General features: G+C 35.4%; 1 protein-coding gene across 9 annotated transcripts in view; it reads right to left on the minus strand.

Moving 5' to 3' along the window:
• MICU1 (mitochondrial calcium uptake 1) overlaps positions 1-26,767 on the minus strand; it is a 241,898-nt gene that overhangs the window by 120,098 nt on the left and 95,033 nt on the right. For 2 of the 9 annotated variants that reach the window (XM_021071961.1, XM_021071958.1), the window contains exons 5-8: positions 25,194-25,237; positions 14,515-14,526; positions 4,868-4,873; positions 3,614-3,728 (exon numbers count right to left, since the gene is read on the minus strand). The exons of 1 other annotated variant lie outside the window; for it this stretch is intronic. In XM_021071961.1, the coding sequence (XP_020927620.1) occupies positions 3,614-3,728; positions 4,868-4,873; positions 14,515-14,526; positions 25,194-25,237 (177 nt within the window). The remainder of the gene's footprint in view (positions 1-3,613; positions 3,729-4,867; positions 4,874-14,514; positions 14,527-25,193; positions 25,238-26,767) is intronic. 6 more of the 9 variants (XM_005671070.3, XM_005671067.3, XM_005671069.3 and 3 more) reach the window with 3 other exon arrangements.

Below are 26,767 nucleotides of genomic sequence, written 5' to 3' on the forward strand. Positions count from 1 at the left end.
CATAAATCAAGAAAATGATTTATTATATACAGTTGTCCAATTTTACTTTAGACAACATAGTGGAGTTTCTAAAGTACTTTGAGGTTCCAAGGACAACCCATTTGGGTAAAAGATTTATAGTCTTCAAAATGATGGCAATTTCTTGAACACCACTCAGTCTATTAATTTTGAAAAAAAAACTCCAGCTAATCAGAAATATGATAGTTTTGCATTACCTGGGTTATGCTGTTGGCACTGCTCTGGCTGGTTTTCCACTGGAAATCTCCAAGAACAGTCTGTGTTGTCCACCAGAGTAACAGATGAATGGATATAGTAATGCACTTCCCCTATGCCCAAGTCACCCCTGGCAAAGCTTTTGGTGTTTAAAAGACTGCATTCCTGGAGTTCCCGTCATGGCTCAGCAGTTAACGAATTCAACTAGGAACCACGGGGTTGTGGGTTCAATCCCTAGCCTTGCTTGGTGGGTTGGGGATCCAGAGTTGCTTTGAGCTGTGGTGTGGGTTGCAGACTCGGCTCGGATCCCACGTTGCTGTGGCTCTGGCGTAGGCCGGCGGCTACAGCTCTGATTCGACCCCTAGCCTGGGAACCTCCATATGCCGTGGGAGCGGCCCAAGAAATGGCAAAAAGACAAAAAAAAAAAAAAAAAAAAAGACTGCATTCCTTCTTGCAGGACGACCTGGGAACCACTGAGTATACCTAGATGTAATGATTCCTTGTTATCTGCAAGGATATCCACTGAGTACCTCATTTCCTATCATTCTAGGAAGTTTCGATGTGGGAAAGAACTGATCTCAATATAACATCCATTGCATATTTTCTTCCACGTCTTATTAAATAAAGGAAAGGATGCCATGTACAACATTCAGACTGCAAGGATGCTTGAACATTATCTACAGAAAGTTTAAAACCAGTCCTTCCACAACCCAGCCTTAGAAAAAGAAGAGGCACTATGGTAAGCTTTGGCTTATCACTGCTGAAAACATGACCACAGCAGAAAGCCCAGAGACAGAAGCCCAGATGCTGGGGTGACCTGGGTTCAAACCTTGAATCATCTACTTACTGTAAGACTTGAGGCAAGTAATTTCATCCTTTGTATGCCCCAATTTCCTCATCTACAAAATGAAGATAATAAACTACAACATTATGGGTTGATAGGAAAATATATGTATAATTGGAGTCCCCAAAGGAGAGGATGAGGAAGCAAAGTACTGGATGAAATAACAGATGAATTTTTTCCAAATTTGATGAAAAAACTCAAATTTGATCCAAAACTCAATCTCAAGACAAGAAACATGAAAAACATTACATCAAAGCACACAATAATAGCAAACCCCAAACTAAAATAAAACTGCCAAAAACTACATCAGTGGTTCTCAAGCAAGGACTACTTCTCCCCATTCCTACTCCCTCGGGGACGTTTAACAATATCTGAAGACATTTTTGGTTGTCACAGCTGGGAAGGAGAGAGTGTGTGTGACTGTCTTCTAATGGGTAGAAGCCAGGAATCCTGCTAAACATCCCATAATACACAGGACAGCCCTCCTAAAAATGAATTATCCTGCTCAAAACATCAATAGTGCTAAGGTTGAGAAACACGAAAGACATACAATAATCAAAAATGCTTAAAACCAGTGATAAAGAGAAAATCTTAAAATCTTATCCTTATATTTTCTCATTCTGGATAAAAACAGAAAGTATATGACACTGTCATATTAAGCATTTTCCACAAATCACTTATCCTGGTTAAGCCAGGAGGTGTAAAGGTGCCCAGACTGGTAGAGCTACTTGGAGGGGTTTCCAGAACTCACAGGTCAATGCGACTTTTTTTTTTTAAGCCTGCTTTTAACTGATAGAATTTAGGGACCTACACTACATGTCAGGTGTTCTGAAAATTCTGCTCTGTGGTTCTCTTGACACTTAGGTAAGGACTAAGCAGTGGATGCAAGTTAAAAATCTCATTTCAGCTCAACAAACATTTACTAGGACTACTTCCATAGTATATACTGTATATCAATGCAGTTTTCCAAGTTGGTCTCTTCATTTAATGCAGTACTTTTCCTGCCACATTATGCCTATTTATTATAAACTCCAGCCCACATCACAAAAAAGTTTTAAAAATCCCCACCAATTCTACTTTCTTTGTTATGACAAGATTAATGGATCTTTTAAAATCAGAGATGAAATAACATGTGACAAAATATCAAGAATAAAAACCCAGACAGAGTGCATACCTACTAAATACGAGGCAATGGATGAGGTACCTCATAGTCATGATCTCATAATCCTTAAATAAATCGTCTGGGTTTGGTATTACCGCCATTTCCATTTTATAGACAAGATAGATGAAGAGGTTTGCTAACCTGCCTCTCTAATCATAGGAAAAAAGCGGTGGGACCAAGATTTGAACTGAGGTCTGTTTTGAAAACCCACGCCCCACCAAAAAAAAAAAAAAAAAACTAATAATATACAACTTCAGATCATAAATGTACTTTCAGTTTACTATTTTGGATCTTTGTAACAAGTCAGTGCACATATACACTGCTAGAGCAGTGCTGGTCCACCATAAATTTATTCAGATATTTTGGAACCCTAAGCCAGCTACATTAAGGCATATTAGTCTATATTTCTCCATTTTCCTCTGTCAGAGGGAAGAAAAGTGAGAGTGGTCACAGCTGTGGTAGGAACTGTGTATGTCATTTTTTGAAAACTGTTTATAGTTTTACCTTTATAAATGCCTAGACTGGGAGAAGGGAAGGAAGAGATGGTTATTTTTGTTCTGTATGTTCCCCTCAGTCATACAAATCAGATCTTTTGGAGGTAGTGGCTTGTTTATTTGTTTGTATTTTGGTGGCCATGCCCATGGCAGGCAGAAGTTCCCAGGCCAGGGATCTAATCCACACCACAGCAGCAACCCAAGTCACTGCAGAAACAACGCCAGATTCCTAACCAGCTGCCCCACAGGAGAATTTCTAGGTAGGTTTTAACAGAATGTACAAAGAGAGCTAGAGACATACACTTGTTTTTCCTGAATGGTTTTAAAAAAGTCACACTAAAGGGAAACAATACTTAAGAACACTCATAGTAACACACTAACCAACAAAATCGTTTAGCTTAAAAAAATCAGAAATTCATAAGAGTTCTAAATGAGTCAAATTTGAATTTTTTGTCTTAAAAGTAACCCTACAAGTTTCAAAAATGAATTTTCAACACAACTGGAACAACTGAGCCAAACTTCTTATTCAGTAGAGGAAATGATAGAGCAATATGTGTTTTATTGAGCAAGTTATATATATATATATGATAGAGAAAATGATAGAGCAATATGTGTTTTATTGAGCAAGTAATATATATAATTTATCTTAAGCTTGAAACAGTTAAAAGTAGATGTAACTTCAAAGTTGCTTTCTTTTTTTTAAAACTTTACTGATAATTTATTTCCCTTCTTTCTCAGGTGATTCTAAATACAAGTTATAGAGAATTCAAAACAAATGAAATTTTATATAACTAATCATTGATTAACTTTGCAAACATGTCTTGTTTCCCCTCCCATTACCTTTAATGCTTTTTATAGTCCTGTATGCTCCCAATAAATGAATAAAAAGTTTATACTTACTAGAAAGGACAGTTGTTAGGAAAATATAGTCTGAAAAGGATATGAGTCCACATTCTCCAAGGGTGTAAAATATACTGCCTTCGTCAGCAAATTTTTCTCGTTCCTGGGCAATTTTCTATTGAATATATAGGTCCGACCAAAAGATAAAAAAAAAAAAAAAAGACATAACAATGAGAATATAGAGATGAATCAGTATTTACCTGACAGTTTTATGCTATTTATCATAAGCATTTTTCTGACGGCCATTCCAAATTCATGGATCCTTTACAGTTTTTAAGATGGTTAAAATAAGACTAAAGATGATTTTGTTTAACACTGGCTTAATGCAAACATCGGAAAATAATTTCAGTGTTATGAACTCCCACCATTTAATGCATAACAGGCCCACTTCAAGGCTGGTTTTCTTTCTTAGTTTCAAAAACAATCCACATTTTTCTATGGAGGTATATAAGGTAAAGAAGAAAATAAAAAACTGAACTAAAATCAATTCTAACTGCCCAAGAAAAATTCTACAAATAGTGATTAGAAATGAAGAGGTAAGCAACTACGGTCAACACCCACACAAATGCTCAGAAAACTAGTTTCTGAAATAGTAATTTTAACATTCACCTCATGACCCCCAAGAAACTTAGGTTTGCAATGTAGAACAGTCTGCAGGGTAAAGAATATCTCTGAAATATAATGTCAAATCAGACATACACACCAAACTTTAGGTGTGATTTAATTACATTTCCTATTACTTTAGTGGAGGCTCTTAAATTTCAACTATTTGAAGAAACTCTCCTAAAACTTAGCTTTCACTCTAAGTATGTATTTATTGTTTTTAATCTATAATGCCTACAGAGTGAGTTAATTTTCAGGCTCAGTAATGGTCTATCTGGAAAGTGGTCTCCTCCTGGGTGTTTAAGGAAAGCTATCCCATTTTCTGATTTCCTGACAAACCATAAACTTAGTGGTGATACTGAAGATACCTTTCAAAAACTGAAAAGGATCCAACAAAGAATTAGACATGAAACTCATTTCCATAAGTTCTGGACCAAAGACAGAAACTTGAGGAATTTTTCTGGGTGCCAAAAAAAGAAATAGGAGGTTTTAAAAACCCAAACTAACAAAGCGCAGTCCAAGTCGTAATGTCATGCAAGCACAAAATAAGAAGCAGCACTGCAAGCATAACCTTGGGAGGAGTATCATGAAAACTAAACCAACAAGCACCACCACACCATCATCCAGGTACACAACTATCCAATAGGTTACCTCGGTCTAGTGAAGATCCCATTATACACCACAAAGGAAAGAAAACTGGTTAACCAATTGAAGACACAAGCAGCAAATGAAATTATCGTGATCTTCTTAGTAAACCCATTCGAAACAGCCTCTTATAGTTAAGTGCTTATAATATGAAAAGTAACCATGGACAGGCAAAAATCAGCCTGAACATGAACAAAGCAGTAAGAGGTTCTGACGGCAGTTTCTACTTAGGAAAGGCCTTCTCTGACTTATTTGAGATGGGCGGAAAGCCTGGTCTGGTATGACAACATTTAGAAATGACTTCTTTGAGCCCAAACCAAAAATGAGCCTATAGTCCAGTGTGTTTAAGGTTAGATCTCATATCACACTTGATCTTCTACCAAGAGATGAAACACAAACTTCAGACAAAAAAAGGTTACTGGGTGAAATCAAGAGCAGCAAAGCTGTTTACTGGTTAAGTTAATATTTTAATTTGTGTCTTTCTTCTTTAAGCATTCCCCTAGTTGCTTAAAGTCTTTGATTAGGTATATTCCCCAGATTTGAAAACGCTGGCAGTTTTTGCCAGCTTAATTAATGTCTTAGAGTTCCCTACTGTGCCATTTTTGGTCTCTTTGTACTTTTTGACCTTGAATGATTTGAAAAGTACAGGTAAATTGTATTGTAAAAGATCCCTCAATTTGCGTTAGACTAATGTTTCTGCATGATTACCTTCAAATTCATGAAACTAGGAATTCATGTTGATATCTCTAATGCCATTCTATGGAACACAATTTAGTCTTGCCCCTTATATACTCGTGACTCCCTTCAAGAGGGAAAAACCTGGCTCCCATTATCCTCAATATATTTACTCATTTGCTCAAGCTTAGTATACAAAAAAGTAGTTTCACAATTGCTAATCATATCTATAAAAAACAAACGTATCATCTAGAATTCAATATTTGTTGCAGTTTTAAGTAAAATGCACTTCTGGTGAAATGCACAAATCCAATATACAATTCAATGAGTTTTATAAATATGTATCTGAGTAACCCACATCACTATCAAAATATAAAATATTTCCATCACCTCTGAGGTTTCCTTTATGCCCCTCTACAGTTAATTCCCATATTTTTATTTTTTTTACCTTTTTAAGGGTTTTTTGTCTTTTTTTTTTTTTTTTTTTTTTTTAGGGCTGCACCCTTGGCATATGGAAGTTCCCAGGCTAGGGGTCAAATTGGAGCTGCAGCTGCTGGCCTACACCACAGTCACTGCAATGCCAGCTCCAAGCTGCATGTTCGACCTACATCCCAGCTCATGGCAACAACGGATCCCTTGACCCATTGAACAAGGCTAGAGATTGAACTCATGTCCTCACGGATAAGAGTTGGGTTTGTCACCACTAGGCCACAATGGGAGCTCCTCTCATCATATTTTTAAAGCATAGATTAGTTTGGTCTATTCTAGAACTATCTATTCTTGGTATTACCAGTATATACTCTTCAGTGCCCAGCTTCTTTAGCTCAATATAATGCTGGGGAAATTCATCCATACTGTATTTATCAGTAGCTCACTCATTTTTATTACATAGTAGTATAATACTCAATAAAATAAAAAATGAAAGTAATTTAATTTGATTTGTTTTGTGTATAATAATATTGCACATAATAATGCACACAAGTAAAATCACAACTTATTCATTCCTTTATTGATTAAACACTAAGTCACTTTCAGTTTTGGGCTATTTTGACTTTCCTCAAAGCTATACCTTTTTTACTTGCAGTATCGGTGAATGAGAGTTCTAGATGCTTCACATCACTGTCAACATTTGTGTTGCAAGTCTCTTTAATTTTAGCTATTTTAGTGGTATCTCATTGTGGTTTTATTGAGCATTTCCCTGATGACCAATGTTTTAAGTCATTTGTTCAACTCTTTTGCCCATTTTTAACTGGGTTGTTTGTCTTTTTATTACTGATCATTATATGTTCTGGATCTGAGACTTTTCAGTGTGGTAGCCAGACTCCTAGTTGACCCCAATGTTTCTTGCCTCCTGATACTCATGTCCTGATGTAGACTTCGTCTCTTCCCACACTGAATCAGAATTGGTCTATTAACTAACAAAATACAGCTAAAGTGATAACGTGTTACTTCTAAAGGTAAGACATAAAAGGCACCTTGCTTTGTTGGAGGGAAGCCAGCTGTCATTTGAACCCTCAAGCAGGCTTGTGGAGAGCCTACAGAGAGAGGATCTGAGGCTTTGGAATGAGTCAGGAGTATCTTAGCAGGCATTTGAGTGATTCATATTGGAAATGAATCTTCCACCCCTGGTCAAGTTAGATGACTAAGCCCTTAGCCCACATCTGACTGCAACTTAATGGAAAAGCCTGAGCCAAAATCATCTAGTCAAATTGCTCCCAAATTTCTTATTGCCCAAAAGCATGAGAAAAAAGAAAGGATAATTACTGTTTTAAGCCACTAAGCTTCAGATTTGCTACTTAGCACTAGATAACAAATATAGTCAAATATGCTCTACGAGTACTTCTGTAACTTATAATTTCCATTTTATTTTGACAATCAGAAGATTTTAACCTTCACGAAATCTAATTTATCAATTTTTTCCCTTTATGGTTACTGCTTTCTATAAGCTATGCAAATAAATAAATTTTTGCCTATCTCCATTCCACAAAGATATTCTCTTATACTTTCTTTTAGAAGCCTTATAGTTATAGATATTATATTTAGGTCTATGGTGCATTTCAAATGAACTTTGTATATCAGGAAGTAAAATGGTAAGGTTTATTCTTTAAAATATGGATATATTGTTGTTTCTAAGCTACTTGTTGCAAATACCTTCCTTTCCCTATTTAATTATTTTGGCATCTTTGTTAAAAATCAATTTACCATGTAAGTGTTCATCTTCTCTTCTATAGTACTTTCTGGCTTAAGTAGCCCAGTTTCTTTTGAAGACCTTTGGATTACTAGCAAAGTAAGACTGTTTTCCAAAATACAAATAAACATGGTTTATTGGATGGTTAAAAAGGCATATAATAGAATGTATATATGTATGTGTGACTGGGTCACTTTGCTGTACAATAGAAAATTGACAGAACACTGTAAAATAACTATAATAGAAAAAAATTTAAAAATCAGGTAAAGAAAAAAAAAAAAAAAGGCACATAGTAATCACCAACACCAAAACTGTCATAAAACCATCGAATTTGGAACTCCTGTCATGGCTCAGTGGTAACAAACACGACTGGTATCCATGAGGACGAAGGTTCGGTCCCTGGCCCTGCTTAGTGGGTTAAGGATCCTGCATTGCTGTGAGCTGAGGTATAGGTTGCAGAGACAGCTGGGATCCCGCATTGCTGTGGCTGTGGTGTAGGCCGGCAGCTGCTGCTCCGATTCAACACCTAGCCTAGGAATTTCCATATGCCACAGGTGCTGCCTTAAAAAGACAAATAAAACAAAACAAAAAAACACCCACCAAATTTGATCCCTCAAATTATTTAAAGCTAGGAAGAGAATCAAATAAATATGTCAAAATTTAGGAAGAAATGGGAATAATTAGAAAACCAATTTTTAGACTATTTTATGTTGCATGGATGTTTCTTAGCTGATCTTTTAAAATGAAAAGACTGATTTTCTACCATAAATGATATTCTCAAGTCAAACAGCCACAACACATGAAGAATCTATGAAAATAGATATACTTGAGTTTAATAATGAATAAACTTTTAAAAGCACCAAAGTGTGGCGAAAATGGAAAATCAAGATTCAAGGAAGGAGAGTGGAAGGAAGGGTTTTGGTTATTTTTTCCTACTTCTAAAGTCTTATCAGTGTTTAAATCTACAAATTGAGACTGTCAAGTAAATTTTTCCTTCACTTAATCTTTTGGATAAAGTTTAATCTTTGGCTAAATTTTAAGTCATTTTTCTAAACAAATACCATTTATTACACTTCTGGGATGACATGAAGGCACAGCGCAAGGAAAACATTATCTTTCTCAGCAGACTGGTGGTAATGTTCATTTCCTTTGTTTCAGAGGTGCTTATTTACATTTTTTGTACTAGTGAACATTTATATTAATATGTATTTTTACTAAGAAAATCACATAAATATTTGTATTTAGTTCAAGTAATAAATTCAATATAAACACTAAACATAATAAACTAAAAAGAAAAAATCTACGTAAAAGTCAAAAGAAATAGAAAATATTCTAATTCTACTGTAAGGCCATAGAATGTGATATTAAGTAATATATTATCAGTTTGGTAAAGAAATTTATAGAAACTTAGTCCATATTAAAGTTCTTGAGGTAAGATTCTAGCAACTACTTCAGTGTATATGCTGAAAATTAAACAGTACTCAGTATTTTTAAAAGAAACTATAATTGCAGATTCCTTACAGAGCATTATAATATTTTACGCATCTTAGAAGCTACATATCAAACACTAATCCAATCACTTGAATCTCTGAAATTAAGGCTGTGAAAGCAGAATGCAAGTAAACTGATCAGAATAGAGTTTCTATTAAATTTACTGACAAATATTAACCCCTTTTGGAGAGCAAGATTTATGCAAAATGTTTCAAAGCAGCTTGCTGAGTTAAAATGAAATTTAACTGTTTTACTATTGATTTACATGACCTAGTCTTAGATCTTACACGTTTTAAAACTTAAAACATAACTATAGACTCAGTATCACTAAAACATTCAAATTATTGACTTCAAGTACAGGCAAATAAATTAACAATCTTGTAAGAGTCCTGGTATTGACCTCAACCGCCCCATATCCTGAATCTTTTTTCGAATGAGCAGAAAGACTTAAAAGTAAACTTACAGCAAATCATACTTTATACATGTGTAACTGGTACACTTCTTGGTTAGTCTAAAACATTAATTGTTTTACCAGGATGGCTTTGTGCTGAAGCATTCACACTCAGGTTCCTGACCAATCATATAAATTTATATAATATCTGGCTAAAGTTGCAGGTGCCATCTGAAGCCCTGGGACTGGGATTTCTAGACATAATTCGAATTTGTTACTATGCACTGTATTCAAATAGCGAATCCTGTTATAATAGGACTGAATAAAATAGGACCAATAATTTTGCCTTCTAGGATTCAACTATAAAGCCAGAGAGAAAAATCCTATGTAGGAACTTAATCTCATTATTTATTCTAATTAAGATCTACTTTTCAAGTTCTATGGTTTGAGGTAAACATTTTTTTCTATCAAACAGAAGTTGAAGGACCATGGTGGCAAGATTGATGCTAACACATCATCCAGAACCTCAAAACATCTCTGGTATATAGAAACTCTGATAAAGATGACCACTTTACTATTTAAATTAAGATGTCATCTTTTATGAGACTGAAATAATTGGATTGTTTTAATATTAACATTTCTCTATATTGCTTAAACATATTTCAAAGCCTATCTAAATCCCTCAAGAAATATTTGAGGTTGAACTTCAAAAACAAATTAATATTAATAATATGCTTCCTCCAAAATATGTAATTTTGGCATATCATCTCCAAATGATAAGTAAGATTTCTACCTAAGATTGGGGTCAGGGCAGGGAGGCAGGGTGTTAGAAAGAGAAAATTCAGCAATTTTCCCATGCAATTAACGCTCACACTTCATAGTTCAGTTGGTACTTAGATAAATGCCAAAAGCATTGTGTAAGATGTCGATCTTAAACAATCACACTATTCTCAAACAAAGAGAAAATGTTGCACAGTTAAAATATGTGTTATCTTTCTTCCCCCATCTCATACCTGAACTTGCAGAAAGGCAGAATTTGGGGATATGTCAGATACAACTTAAATTGAGATGTTTCTAATTTAGAGTAGTTTATGAGTTCTTTTTCTTCTAACTTAGTTTCCAGACTTTTTAAAGACAGTATTACATCTGAGCAATAAACACAAACACCGTGCAACAAACTGTGGAAGGTGAATGCTTAAGATCCTGGAAACTTCACTCTGTCAGAAAGCCATTCTCTTTTCAGTCCCAATTCTAACCACTTCAGCTCTGAGAACAACTCCAAATATCTAAAATGCAAATGTCTTCCTATTTTATTAACAGGATGGCTATAGAGAATATGGATACAAATGAGGATGCTTTAAAAAAAAAAGTGGCAGAAGATTTGATTAAAGCAATGACAAAAATTCAAAAGTCTAATGGAATAGCATTAACTTCAAAGAGATAATATGACTTTATTGAGATGATTTATTTCAGTCCTCAGTATCTGAGGTATTATCAAAACCCTAGATGGGGAAAATCATCAATTCTATTAGTTTCTACTACAGTACGCTGCAAACTTGCTTCAGGGCAAGTCTGGGTAGGAGAATCCATGTTTTGCCATTACTGATTATCTGCTACCTAAATCTAAGAATTTAATTTTGAATGTTGGCCACTCAAATCAATCAGTGCACTGTCCTGAACTCAGCAGTAGTCTTGGTTTCTGTCATATGGGTTAGAAAAGGCTTCTCTATCATTTATAGAAAAACAACCTTAAATTCAAATTTTGAAAAATAAGTCAATACGGTGTTTCACTTTCCCTCACTTGGAAATAATTATTACAAGAAAAAAATTCATTAAAAGAGCAAAAATAAAAGAGTTTCACTCTCAGGATCCCTGTTCACACGCTTAGTTTACACTACTGTAGTAACTATCATCTCCTAGGAAACCCTTTAGATGAAGAATTTTTAAATTATTTGGAAATCAAACATTTTTAGGTAACGAATACTACTGACCACTAAAGACACATCAACAATTTACAAATTATAGCTTGCACGTGCTAAAGTGCTTGCATTATCTCATTAGCCCTCACTGCAATTCTATGAGATAGGTGATACCACTATCTGCACTTGACAGATAAGAAAACTGAAGATTAGAGAAACTGAATAAGAGGTCCAAGGTGACAATACTATAAAGTGGCAGGACAGGTCACGGTATGACTCCAGAATCCATGCCACGAACCATTTTATGTTACATTGTATCAAATGCACAGAAATACACCAGCTATCTAGACTGTTTGCAATTTCTAAAATTGTTATTGGGGACTGAATAGTTTTGGAGCAAAACATAGTTTGTTGTTGTAAAACATTAATCTTGAGGCTAGTTCATTTGTCTTCAAGTTGAAGATGAAAATGATGAAGTGCACATTATGTGTTTATGCCTTGATTTATTTGAATGCATATTTGATTAATTTTCAAAATGAATATCAAGAAAAGGATGCAATGGTTCTCTATAGTCTTCTTAATTAATATATATCAATCTATAATTGAAGAAGCTTTAAATTTAAGTTTAAAACTTTTAAAAAATGCACTATGGCAAAGACATATAAAAACTAAGAACTATTCTCACACATTCTCTTCAACCAAAGGTCACCAATACATGTAAGTTGAGAACCCATTTTTATCAGAATAGGAAAAACAAAATGTTTTGAGTAGCTTTCATAGAACTCTAGTTGTGTAAACTTGAAATACACTACTGTTTGTGCTGAAAAAATAAGAAAAAGATAATTTGGAACCAAGGCCTTTCATATCAAAGTGAATTTCAAATCTTGTTTTATGATGGAAAAGCTAAACATAAAGGTGTTGGAAATGTAATGATTAGTCATGTTCATGCTTTCAAATCAACAATGAAAAATCAACTGCATTCACAGTTGATCCCAAATTCAAACACAACAGAATCTAAAATAAAAATGTATTTAAAGACATCTTCAAAAAAACTTAGTATTTGGGACAACCAAATAAACCATACTCTCCTTGGAAGCATTTAATGATTATCTTATTGTTTCTTTTTTCAACCTGAATAATCAAGGACAAGGGTTAAATCAACAAACTTTAGTAGTGGTGGAACTCAGAGACTGGAAAGAGACATTATGGATACTCCTCACAGCAATATAATAAGTACTGACACCATTCATAAGCTGCATCAAAGAACAGCACTTATGCTACCAGAAAAACAAAATGATTCCAGCCTTTCCACAGGCAACAGGAACTCTGCATGCAAAGGACAAATCCCTGTAAGGAAGCAAGCAAGAAAGCCCCCTTCTATAAAGTAACTGCTCATTGACCTTTGGAAGCTTAAAGAAGTTTCACTAGTGTCACCAAAATGAGTATATTTATGGAATGCAATACAATAACCAATTCCCCCACTACCTAAGAAAAAGAGTTTATTATTTTTAATATAAAAAGCTTATTAACCAGAGATCCTTAAGAATACAGTAAAACTTGATTTTGAATCCTTGATCAACAAGGGATATTCCCTTCAATAGTCAAAATTTAAAGGTGTTCTTTGTCAACGATGGGGGTTGACTACTTAATGCTGTAGATTCCAAGCCCTTCCCAATTCCTACCTCCTTTCTCCTGTCTAGTAAGGACACTGACCTGAGGCAAGTCATTTTAAATCTCCAAGTCTTTAACCACACAATTATCAAAGGAGAAGAACTGTTCTTAGCTGCCTCCTACAAACTGCCCTGCCATAATGAGAGAACTACAAAGTGGCTGTGCTCAACCACGGGTGTTAACATCTCACTTGCTTTGTGCTCCTCAGCACTCTGCCACAGCTATTCTAAAACAAAATCTCTAGGATTAGAAACACTGATAATGGCATTATCAATAAATTGTTTTGGTTTAATAATTTAAGTATTTGTTGTTTTGTTTCAGAATTCAGTTAAAGGCAAAGGCAATATAATATATTGCACCAATAACTGGGTTATTGGGGATTTGGTAAGGAGACTACCAAAAATATATACCATTTTAAGAACAAGGAAGTGGAGTTCTCTTGTGGTGCAGCGAGTTAAGGACCAGTGTTGTCACTGCAGTGGCTTGAGTTGCTACTGTGGCGTGGGTTCAATCCCTGGTCCAGGTGTGGCAAAAAAACCCATAACCAAAACCAAACCAGAACAAAACACCAAAGATGTTCTAATTCAGTTTAGTTTATATTTTTGTTAAGAAGTGCAAGAGTAATTTTTTAAGTGAATACATTTGAATGATTTATAAATATAATTAAAAAGTCTAAGCCTTCGAACATCAATTTAAAGAGTACTTCTTAGGCATGTCCTTTGTCAGCCTACAATCTATATACCCTTTTTCATGGTTTTCTCCATGTATTTGTCTGCTTTTCCCAGTTAAAGTTGATGGTTAGCTCAAAAAAGCAAAATAATGAAGTCTTTCTAAATGGTCCATCTGTTTCCCCTTAAATTATTTTATTGAGCAATGAACAACTAAGCAACTGCTTACCTGTACTTACTATATAACAAATTTCAAAAGGAAAAAAAACCCACTAAATTTTCACTTCAAATTACTGTTGTCTCACCATCCCTGTTGCAAGGCAACCAGGACCATGGCATCTCTACTAAGACTAAACGGCCCAATCGCGTATTCCTCATACAACAACTAAAACAGTTTCTTGACCTTTTGTGTGACACATAATGTTAAAACTTCCTTTTAAATTATGCTAGGTACTATATTCTCAAGGACTTGTGCAGTGTTTGAATTGTTATATTAAAGACAGAGTATGTTAATTTAAAATGACAGGAACTGAATCATTCTGAAGGGAGCAGGGAAAGGACATGAGCATGCACTGAACCTTTGTCCTTAAAGCATTACTATGGGTTTTGAAACATTAATTAACTTAAAGCACATGCTGCTGAATCAGTACCTGCCAGAAATCCTGATCAGAAGATGAGAAAAAGAAAGAAAATTGACATTGTTTGATTATATGAACAACACCTCCCAAATCAAAGACATAGAAATTACAAAATATTATAACATATAAAGAACCAAATGTGATTTGTAATAAAATCACTGAAGACCTGGAAATAGGAAATGAGGAACACACAGAAATGTTTTATATGTTACTGGCTAAGTACAATAAGACAAAACAAAACAAAACAAAATCCTCAATAATGCAATTCCTAACCTCCCCAAAATAAAACATACAATTACATAAAAACTTTATATTACTATAAAAAGAAAAAAGAACAGTTACCTATTTCTTAAAGAAAAGGGAAAGCAAACACTTAATTTTTTCCATGGGTAGTCAAACCTTTCTTTAATTAATTAAGGTTTCTTTCTTTCTCTCTTTTTTTTTTTTCTTTTTGCTTTTTTGGGGGGCCACACCGGTGGCATATGGAAGTTCCCTGGCTAGAGGTCAAATTGGAGCCACAGCAACTTGTAGATCCGAGCCACATCTGTGACCTGCAGCGCTGGATCCTTAACCCACTGAGCCAGGCCAGGGATTGAACCTACATCCTCATGGATACTAGTTGGATTCATTACCACTGAGCCACAACGGCAATCTCCAATTAAGGTTTCTTATTAGGGTGTCTCATTATCATTTCTATTTTTTATTTTATTTTATTTTTTATTTTTTTCTATTTTTTAATTTCATGGCAAATTCATTGCCTTACTACCCATATTTAACAAATAGGCAATCAAACTCAGATGAGTTCAGAGGATTAATAACCACTCTAAGGAAGAGCTCAGAATAACTACTGAGAAACAGGTCTCTCACAAAAAGTATGCTGCACTAAAAGAAGTACTATTCACATTGGTAATAAAAAGCCAGCCATCATGAAGGCTGGCATTTGATGAAGCAGTTTAGGTGAGCAAATTTAGCTGGATGCCACTCCAAAATACTTTCAAATATCAACTTGTTTTAAAGATTTTTTTTTTTTCAACAAACAAACTTCACTGGCTGCGAAATAAAATTTGACCTGAATTTATCATACTTCTCAAACTAAGCCAAATAAGATGATAAGAGTTCCTGACTGAGAAAATATATGCAATCAGCAATTTATAAGCCTAAGACTAGGACTGATGTGACAGAGGCCCAAAGGATTTTACAGCCCTGGGATGAGATGAATCACTGAACAGAGGACAGCTCAGAAATGAGAAATCAAACCAGAGGTCTCTCTTCAGCTCATGGACTAGCTATTTAATGCTGGCCAGGGCTCATTACAGAGACAGCACAAGGAGATTTTATAGCTGATTTAACTGAAAAGGAAAGAACAATGGAGAGAGCAATTAAGAAGAGAGTATGCTTTTCTGTACCATTTTATACAAAGAAGAAACCAGATAACATACATGATAGCAGCTAATGCCTTTCATAAATTGAGTAAAGGGCTCAAAGTCATACAAAATAGTTATAATTTTTGTTTGTTTTTTTAGGGCCGCACCCACGGCATACGGAGGTTCCCAGGGTAGGAATCGAATTGGAGCTATAGCTGCCAGCCATGGCAACGTGGGATCCAAGTCGAGACTGTGTCCTATACCACAGCTCATGGCAACAGCGGATCCTTAACCCACTGATCAAGGCCAGGGACAGAACCCACATCTTCTTGGATACTAGTGGGGTACCTTAATCACTAAGCCATGATGGGAACTCCATAAAATAGCTATAATTTGTAGAGACAGATACTTTGCTTATTATTATTATTATTAGTCTTTTTGCCTTTTCTAGGGCTGCTCCCGCAGCATATGGAGAATTCCCAGGCTAGGGGTCTAATTGGAGCTGTAGCTGCCGGTCTTCGCAAGAGCCACAGCAACACAGGATCTGAGCCGCGTCTGCAACCTACACCACAGCTCACTGCAACGCTGGATCCTTAACCCACTGAGCAAGGCTAAGGATCGAACCCGCAACCTCATGGTTCCTAGTCAGATTCATTAACCACTGAGCCATGAGGGGAACTCCAGATAGATACTTTGCTTATTGTCCTGATTTTACAGTTACTAAAGCTAACTGACACTCAGAAGTTAAGTGGTCTCTTGCCCAAGGTCATCCATCAAATATGTGGCAGAATCCATATCTGAATATAGGACTGTCTATGTCCAAAGTTACACTCTCTCATCCTGTGCTATTACACACTAAGAAGTACAGCAATCCATATCTTGTATTTCTCATATTCGATTCAGCATACTTCCAACATCTACTAATCATTTACATGTATGTAGCTGTCAAATACTGAGATGTACAAATTGGAAATCCCTTGTAAATTATTTCAGACACCAAAACCAGATTTTCTGAGGGCTGTAGTGTGTACATAAGAACTAAAATTGCTAATTTGTAATAAGAGAGAAAAATGAGAAAGTGGTTTTAAAACAATTTAAAGAACTTTGGATGGGAAAGAAGGAAGATAAAATCTGAAACTAAAACAGATAATGACAATGGGTGTTAAAGGATTTTTTGAAATGCTGAATCAGTACCTGATTTCATGTTGGTAATATAATAATATTTAAAACTTAAGCTTGTCTAAAGACTAACCATAATGAGTAGCTCCATTCAAATGATGGTACATTTAACACACAACCAATCAATATGTGAAAGAGTAAATAGTTTAGTTTGTAACAGAAATATTATTTTCTCTATTATCTTGAATACAATGAGCCAGGTTCCAATTTTCCAAATACAGATGACGGTTTTCACTTTAAAAGTGATGGATTCGGGAAGTTCCCGTTGTGGCTCAGTGGTTAACGAATCCGACTAGGAACCATGAGGTTGCGGGTTCAATCCCTGGACTTTGCTCAGTGGGTTAATGATCCGGTGTTGCCCTGAGCTGTGGTGTAAGTTGCAGATCCGGTGTTGCCCTGAGCTGTGATGTAAGTTGCAGATGCAGCTCAGATCCTGCGTTGCTGTGGCTCTGGTGTAGGCCGGCGGCTACAGCTCTGATTAGACCCCTAGCCTGGGAACCTCCATATGCCGCAGGTGCAGCCCTAAAAATGGCAAAAAGACAAAAAAAAAAAAAAAAAGTGATGGATTCAGTTAAAAAAAAAAAGACCATTTTTCAAAATGCCAAGAGGTGTTCATGGCATATGAGCAAACAATGGAGTAAATAACAGTGAAGTTGAAATTCTAATTTCTATATTCAGGTATTAAAATTTGTATATCTCTTGTTACCTTTCTTTAAAATGAAACACTATGTAGTTTCTCAGGTTAATATTGGCTTCTAGCTATACTTTATCAAAGACGAAAAAATCAACTTCAATACTCTTAGCAAAAACAGAGTGAATACCAAAGCTCTTTTTTTTTTGCACAAACAGCATTACATTAGTAAAAGAAATACTTGATAAAAGAAATTTCTATTTACAGATAGATCGTATAGACAAATAGCTTGGATATCTGAAAGGTGGTATAGCATAGTCCTTAAGGCACTCAACTCTGGAGCCAGACTACCAATCTGGAATCTTGGCTCCACCATTTACTAACAGTGTGATCTTAAGTTAAAAAAAAAAGTCAAGTTACTTTATTTTTATGTACTTTAGTTTCTTACTTGTAAAATGATGAAAATAGAAAGCTATCTAAAAGAGTGGTTGTGTGGGTTATTATGTGTAAGAACTTAGGATTTGGCACATAATAAAAACTCAAAAAGCTTCATCTATTCTTCTTTTTCATATTATTAGTGGTAGTAGTAATAATTCCCTCAGGAGACAAATAGAGGCAAGATTTTTCATAAAGAGGTTTTACTTTACTGGAAAAGTAAACCACTGACAACCAATACCTAAATATGCTAAGAGGTTTTTTTAAGGGGGGCTAAATTTTCACCCACCCCCCAAAATATGTAAAAATTATGAAATATTTGTGGAAAACTTCAGGTTTTAAAGAACTGAAGTATGTTATGTATCCTCTTGGAATGTTACCCCTTTCTAGATTTTTATTTATTTATTTATTTTTTGTCTTTTGCTATTTCTTGGGCCGCTCCCGCAGCATATGGAGGTTCCCAGGCTAGGGGTCGAATCGGAGCTGTAGCTGCCAGCCTATGCCAGAGCCACAGCAACTCGGGATCTGAGCCGCATCTGCAACCTACACCACAGCTCACGGCAACGCCGGATCGTTAACCCACTGAGCAAGGGCAGGGATCGAACCCGCAACCTCATGGTTCCTAGTCGGATTCGTTAACCACTGTGCCACGACGGGAACTCCCCTTTCTAGATTTTTAAATTTATTTTTGTACTAAAGTATGGTTGCTATACAATAATAGTATATTAGTTTCAGATGTACAACATATTGATTCAATATTTTTATACATTATACTCATTTAAAGTTATTCCATGGAGCTCCCTGGTGGCTCAGAAGGTTAAGGATCCACTGTTGTTACTCCCGTGGCTCGAGTAGCTGCTGTGGCATGGGTTCAATCCCTGCCCTGGGAACTTCCGCATGCTGACGGTATGGCCGAAAAAATAATAGCGTTATTCCAAAATAACACTACTGTATAGCAGAGTGAACTATATTCAATATTCCAAGATAAACCATAATGTAAAAGAATATTTGTGTGTGTGTGTAGCAGAGTGAACTATATTCAATATTCCAAGATAAACCATAATGTAACAGAATATTCTGTTACATATTTACACACATATATGTAAATATGTAACAGAATCACTTTGCTATACAGCAGAAACTAACAGTGCGAATCAATTATACCTCAATAAAAATAAATTCATAAAGGTATTCCAAAATAATGACTATATTCCCCTGCTGTTACAATTTTTTTAAGGTAAGAATTTCCCTATTATAAAAGAGAACACAAGTAATATACTCTAAAGATGAGATATAGGACAAATGGAAACATGGATCAAAAAAACATGGAGTGAAAACAAAGTTCTGCCTACACATTTATATTTATCAAGAGAAAAACCTGAATGTGTCAATTCACTAAGAATTTAGAATTGACTGGTTTTAAGTCTCTGGAAATGAAAAGAAAGGTGGGAGGGGGGTAGAAATGTGCCTAATTAACAATGCAGAATTCATAAGAACATCAATCCTGCTATGAAAAACTGAGCAAAATTAAAGCAATTTAAATAAATGTGAATATTCACCAAACTGTCCCATGAGAATTCCCGGCTTCCCCCTCCTAATTTACATTTCTTTGATTTTCAGTACAATTCACTTTTAAAAGATAGGAAATCCCTTACATAACTTACTATACATGTCAAAGAGTAATACTACACTTAACCTTACTCAAGACTCATATTTTATCTACGATATGAAGTAAATAATCACAACCTGAATTAAACATTAAGAGGATTACATTACAGGAAAAAATGTGCCCACACTCCCCTTGGTGAACAGAGACTTTCCTCTAAAGAGAATGGCATTTTAAACTTTACCAAAATTTTAAAAAGAACTTTTACCAAAAAGCGATTAAAAGTATTTGGTTATATTAAAACTTTGATTTTTAACTGGCTCCATCTTTTTTTTTTTCTGCTTATCATCTTTTCTATTACAAACACTGTGATCAGTATTTCCTCTTCTAGACTTTGACCATGCTTTTATCTCTTTCACCTTAATGTGGACATTTCATCTTAATTTGATATGAAACGTTTTCCTGTTCCACGTAAACAAATATTCTTGTAGGTACCATAAAGAAGATGGAAATAAAATACACATTAATCCTTTCTTCTAAATTAGGAGAGATTCTAAGGGGACTGTAATTACAAATAATGAGAAAACTAATTTCAAAGGCATGATTTCTGAAATGTTCAGGGAGAGGTCGGGGGCGGGGGGAACTTAATAGGGAGCAAAGAATAAAAAAATCTATTTTCTAAAAAAGAAATACATGATGAAACGTGATTGAAGGACAATTAGTTTCAACGGGCAATTCACTGCTACTTAAAAAAGAGTATGAACTTTACAGTTTTTATAAGAGAAAAGAAGACTACACCATAGCTCTGGAATATTGGTATTTTCTTGCTTAAGAAATAATCTTACCTAGACCAGGCAGTTTTCCATTGTATCTTGAAAACAAAAAACAAACAAACAAACAAAACAAAGGGGATGGTTTAGATGGAGAAAGACGTCTGTCTATTATATGCAAGAGGAACAGAAAATACAAAACATAATTTCTATCTTCGGTATTCTGAGGGGAAAAAGGAGTAAAGAAAACAGGAAAATGAAGGGTATAAACCACTTGAGATAAACCACACCAATAAAAGACAGCAATTAACTGATTAAATGAATGAATACTTGATAATTATGTGAAAGAAAGGCTTTACTTAGAAATGGTGCTTTGTTTTATAGAACAATTACTGTATGATAAAAAAATTAAACTTGGGAAAGAGTAGTTTTCATTAAAGAAATAATCAAAAATTCATCAAATAACTACATTAACAAATCATAAGGGTACTGCATGGACATTCTAGGGAAAGAGTGCATTTAAAAAAAAAAATCTGTGACAGGGAGTTCCCCTGTGGCTCAGTGAGTTAAGGACCCAGTGTTGTCACTGCAAGGGCTAGGGCTGCTGCTGTGGCCTGGGTTCAATCCCTGGTTCTAGGAACTTCCACATGCCACAGGCGCAGCCAAAAAAAGGAAAATCTCCCTCTTCCTCCCCCAAAACTATGCCATATTACATGAAACTAAACATTTTTGTATTAACATCTGTATGTTAGCGCTAACACTTTATTTGTAATGATTTTCAAATATCCTATAATAGAAAATATGAACTTTGTCAAGCTTTGAGGTTTTTAAACTTTTAAACTAGTCTGATCACTTACCTACAAAATATATTCTTAAAACCAAAGGCCACTGACTATAGCTTCTTCATATAAGGTCTGGGTTAGTAGTTCTGAAATGCATAAATGATGCAAGTACTAATAATAATGTATTGCATGACTTTTCTACAAAGGAAAGTGCTAAACATCCTTAAGAGTAAGAGACTAAGGAGTTCCTGTCGTGGCGGAATGGTTAACGAACCTGACTAGGAACCATGAGGTTGCGGGTTCGATCCCCGGCCTTGCTCATTAGGTTAAGGATCCAGCGTTGCTGTGAGCTGTAGTGTACGTCGCAGACGCGGCTCTGATCTGGTGTTGCTGTGGCTCTGGTGTAGGCCGGTGGCTACAGCTCCAATTGAACCCCTAGCCTGGGAACCTCCATATGCAGCGGGTGTGGCCCTAGGAAAGACAAAAAAAGAGAGACTAACATAATAAAAGGTAGTGATGAACTCTGGAAAAAGACCCTCCCCAAAATTCAAAATCTGCCTAATGAAATCCAGTTTCATTTATCAGTTGAAATAGGAATGTTTCATTACTTCTTGGGAATTTCTACTAAAAAAAAAAAAAAAAAGGATAAAAGATGATAGGTATCAAAGTAAAAAACAACCATTCAATTATTTGTCAATAATTATTAATAAGTAACTGTTCAATTATTTGTCAGTTTTTGCCATTCTTTTCTACTTTGTACCAAGAGTTTGTATGAAATTCTAGTACAAAGGAGAAAACACCCCAGGAAAATACTTCTACATCTGTTCTTGTTTTCAATGACAAAAAAAGCCAAAAGTGCAATTCAATTAGAAGGCAATAAAATAAGCTAGTGTTTCTTAATGGTCAAATTAATTAAATGGTGTGATAAACAACTGAGGAATGAGGATGAGAATAAATATTTCTCTAAGCAATTTGTAACTAGTTCATATTCCAAGCTTAAAATAAAAGCAGAAATAAAATTATTCATTTAAAAATCAAGGTTTGAAAGGAAATTCCTCGAGGATGTTAACTTTCTATTAACTTTTTTTTCTTTCTTTTTTTTTTTTTCTTTGTCTTTTGTCTTTTTAGGGCCGCTCCTGTGGCATATGGAAGTTCCCAGGCTAGGGGTCTGATAAGAGCTACAGCTGCCGCCCTATGCGAGAGCCACGGCAACGCCAGTTCCGAGCCACGTCTGCGACCTACACCACAGCTCACAGCAATGCTGGATCCTTAACCCACTGAGCAAAGCCAGGGATTGAACCCGCAACCTCATGGTTCCTAGTCGGATTCATGTCCCCTGCACCATGACGGGAACTCCTCTATTAAATTTCTAACCATCGTGCGGGAAAATTATTCTAATTACCACATAAATTTGTTTTTTCAAGAGGAAATTGTCTTAGGACTTATATACTCTGGAAACCACTACTTAAGAACTAGAATTCTCTGAGAGGAAAAAAAAAGTCATGATGACCCAAAGGAAAATAATATCAACAGTTGAGTAAGTAATGATTGTTATAACTATTGAGAAAAGGACTTCATAATGGCAAAAATCCCTGGAAAAACTACTAAGCTGACTAAATACTGAATGAAATTTGCACTCTTCATGATAAGATTTAAAAATAATAAGAAACTACTTTCTAGATTTCATATGAAATAAAAGACAATTTATAAAGACATAAATTAGAGCTGAACTCAGTTTAAGAATCTTATTTAGGAAGCATGAACTTCACTCCAAAATAAAACCTTAATGAATGTGATAGAAGTTAATACAAGACTTAAATGAAGAACCTGGCAAAGGGATTAAACATGAATATCATATCATGGATGAAAGGGGAATCTGCACTTTTTGCTAGGGGACAAGCTAGCTAGGGTAATTCTACACCTCGATGTAAGCATTTCATTCCCCTATTCTCTTTCAGAACCTGTTCCCCTGGAGGAAGTCAACTTTCATAAGCTTAACTTTCATATAAGTCAAACTTTCGAACACTATACATTGATATCCCTAAATCTTGCCCTTCCCACTCTGATGTCAGAATTTTGTGTTTCAGTGCATAAATATTTGCAATCTGTTAAGACTGCCTTCCAAACATAGAAGCACTGTCATTTTTGTCCCCACAGCAAGGTAGGTACACAAATACTTTAATGTTTGATTGCATTTTACTCTTGCTATTTTATAAAAATGAGTGGAAACTGAAAAAAATGCAAATAACACATATGGTAAGAAATGCAGAGCTCATAAATTTCACACAAGTGAAAAAAAGGTAGAGCTCAAGAGTCATGCCAAAAGTTGCAATATTCAAGTGGACAGGTACCAGTCAAACAGGAAAAGAATTAAAGTGCACCTGTGAAATATGAGTTACCATTAGGAAGCTCTCTAGGAACAGAAGTTTCCCTTTTAATATGTAAAGCTGCTGTTCAACTTGTACATATTCAACTTCTTTACATGTTTTCAGGTTTACATATATATAACAAGAGAGGACTGAATTCTCATGCTACTCTGGATTTCTTCAGTAACCCAAAAAAAGTGATCTGTAAAACTGATTTTGCTATAAGATATTAGTGACTTAATGAGTCATACCTCTAAGGAATATGTGATTGACTAGTTGATTTTTTCCAAATCATCAAACATTTATTGGTTACCTCCTATATGCCAGACATACTCTGGACTCTTGAGTGACACAGACAGATAAGACAGGGGCCTAACCTGCTTGAGACTCTGAAATTAGACCCCGACACTGGTGTCTGCACTATTCCCTACAGGGATAAGGTATTTTATATATATATATATAAAATAGAGACACTAGGGATCAGAGAGAAGACATGGCTGCCCCAGAGCAGAGCCAGGACTCTGAATCTGGGGTTCCTAACATCTAAATGCCCTTTTAGAAATTATGGCTTTAATAGGAGGATATCCACAGATGAAGGCACTGTGCCACCTGAATAGAAAAAGGTTAATTTTTAGGCTGGAAGCCTTAACTGAGATTTCTCAACTCTTAAGGCAGCTACTCATTCTTTCCACTTGTGCAAAAGACATCAGCACTTCTCTCTTCACTGTATCAGTACATATAGTTTTTTTATGTAATGATGCAGGAGCGACACATTCCTGCAAGATCAGTTTTTACTAACACTGACTTCTACCCATCTAGACCCTTGTTTGTAATCCTGCCTTTTCCAGCCACTTCATGATTTTCCTTCTGATTTCCTTCTCTTTAAGCTTTGTAGAGCCATCCCTGGCTCGCTCTTCTTTCTGCTGCACTTTCTTCCTCCTCTTTAAAATTGACCTTTCACTGTTTTTTCTGACCCTGTGAAATATTTTCTTTTTCTTTTTGTAGATTCCAGCCTGAAAGGGAAAAACATGTTTAACTCACTGCTTTAAGATAATAAAAGTGAAACTTTCACTTTCTATACTTAATGATTTATTATATGATTAATTCAAGCAAAAAATAAAGAATTGAAAGTAAACACAAGGCAAATTTATATGCATGTTTGGGTGCACTTTATAACTGTTATAAAACTACTACAAAGGAGTTCTGTAGTTTTCTCGTTTGGATTATTACTACATACTAACAAAGTGGGAGGAGGGTCAAATCAGATAGAAATGCAAATGTAATACTGGGGGGCTTGTTAACCTTTATCATAGCTATGAGTTAAAATTCAGATGTCAACATACACTGAATAGCCCTTAATACATACAGCAGGAACTCATGAGTATTACCTTAAATGGAAAAACATAGAAGAACCTTCTGCTTGATTCTTCTGTAGATCATTTGAAGGCTCTTACAGGCCTCCCAACCTAAGCAACATACTTTTTTTTCATAAGATAAACAGGTACTGAGAAATTTCTCACAAATAATTCTATATGACATGTTATCATAGGTCACTCACCTTTCCATCAAAACGTTTTATTATAAATTGATCCAGACCCAAGTCTGTAAAAGAGGGGGAAAAAAAAAACTTAGCCACTGATTATAACTCAGGTGAAACATGAAGTAACGGTTCTCAGTTGTTTCCAATCACGCAATAAAATTTAGAAGATAGTTTAGCTATGACACTATTCAAATGCCATAGAAATTAAAAATTTCAGACTCAAAGTGTCAGTGCTAAAAGATTTTATTTTATATATGAAAATGAGAAGCTCTGAGAGGATACAGAGGGTAGAACTTCATGTGCAAACCTATTCAAGAACCAGAACCCTGGACTCTTCCCAAGGTGGTACTATTTTCATTACATCAAGATGATATATTACCTCTAAATAAGGTGAGGAAGTTTAATTTGAATGCACAATAATTTTTATATAAAGTTAAAGCAAGAAGAGTATAATATCAGAAGACATTTTACAACACACCTAAACAGATACAAATAGACCATCTTAATATTACCTTTTAAAGGTAGGTTAAAGAATAAATTTAACAATGCTTGAGAATCCCTAGCATTGTGAAATCCTAAGCACTGTAAAAGATAAAAGCAAATACATTAAGTGCTCTTGAGGGCTGGGATTTTTTTGTCATTGTTGACTGCTTTATTGCAGAACTGGAAATAGTGCCTGATCAATAAATACCTTAAAAAAATTGAATGAGTAGGATAGAATTCCTGCCTTGAAGAATCACAATTTAGTTAGAAAGACATATGCATATACTAATTAATTAATACTACAAGGGAGGATAAATAAGTTCAATAAGAAGGTGCTGTGGGAGTTTTTAGAGTGGAAAAATCAGTTCCCAATTATAATTATTTTTCTTGCATAGTCACTCAGTTCTTTTCTTTCAGTTCTCACTGTACTGATGCCAGTTCACACCTTTATCTTACTATCCCCACAGTATCACAATGATTGGATTATCATCACTCCCCAAGGAAGCTTTCTGTATCTTTCCTTCTACACGTCTGTTAACACATTCTCCTTTCTAAAATGTACTTCACCTGCTAGAAGCCTGCCCTGAACAAAATGAACCACTGACAGCAAAAGAAAGAGATATCAGGAAAAGGGAAATTTTAAACAACACAAATCTAATTTGAAACCTCACAGCCACTGAAGAAGATATCACAGTCATAAATGTATACCATGCCTCTATGATAAAAGGATAGAGAACAAGTAAGAGTTGTAAACAATTAAAATTACAATTGCCTATCTCCCCCATTTCTTTTCTCTTTCTTTTTGCTTTTTTATGGCCACACCCATGGCATATGGAAATTCCCAGGCTAGGGGTCAAACTGGAGCCACAGACATGGCCACAGACAGCCACAGCAACGTGGAACCTGAGTCATGTCTGTGACCTACACTACAGCTCAAGGCAACGCTGGATCCCCGACCCACTGAGTGACACAAAGGATCAAATCCACATCCTCGTGGATACTATTTGGATTTGCTTCTGCTTTGCCACAATGGGAACTCCCTCCCCCTATTTCTTAACATATTGTCAAAAGATTAGGAAAGGTTATCTCCCAGGACCACTGCTAAAAAG

The sequence above is a fragment of the Sus scrofa genome, chromosome 14 (genome assembly GCF_000003025.6).
Source record: "Sus scrofa isolate TJ Tabasco breed Duroc chromosome 14, Sscrofa11.1, whole genome shotgun sequence".
Lineage (NCBI taxonomy): Eukaryota > Metazoa > Chordata > Mammalia > Artiodactyla > Suidae > Sus > Sus scrofa.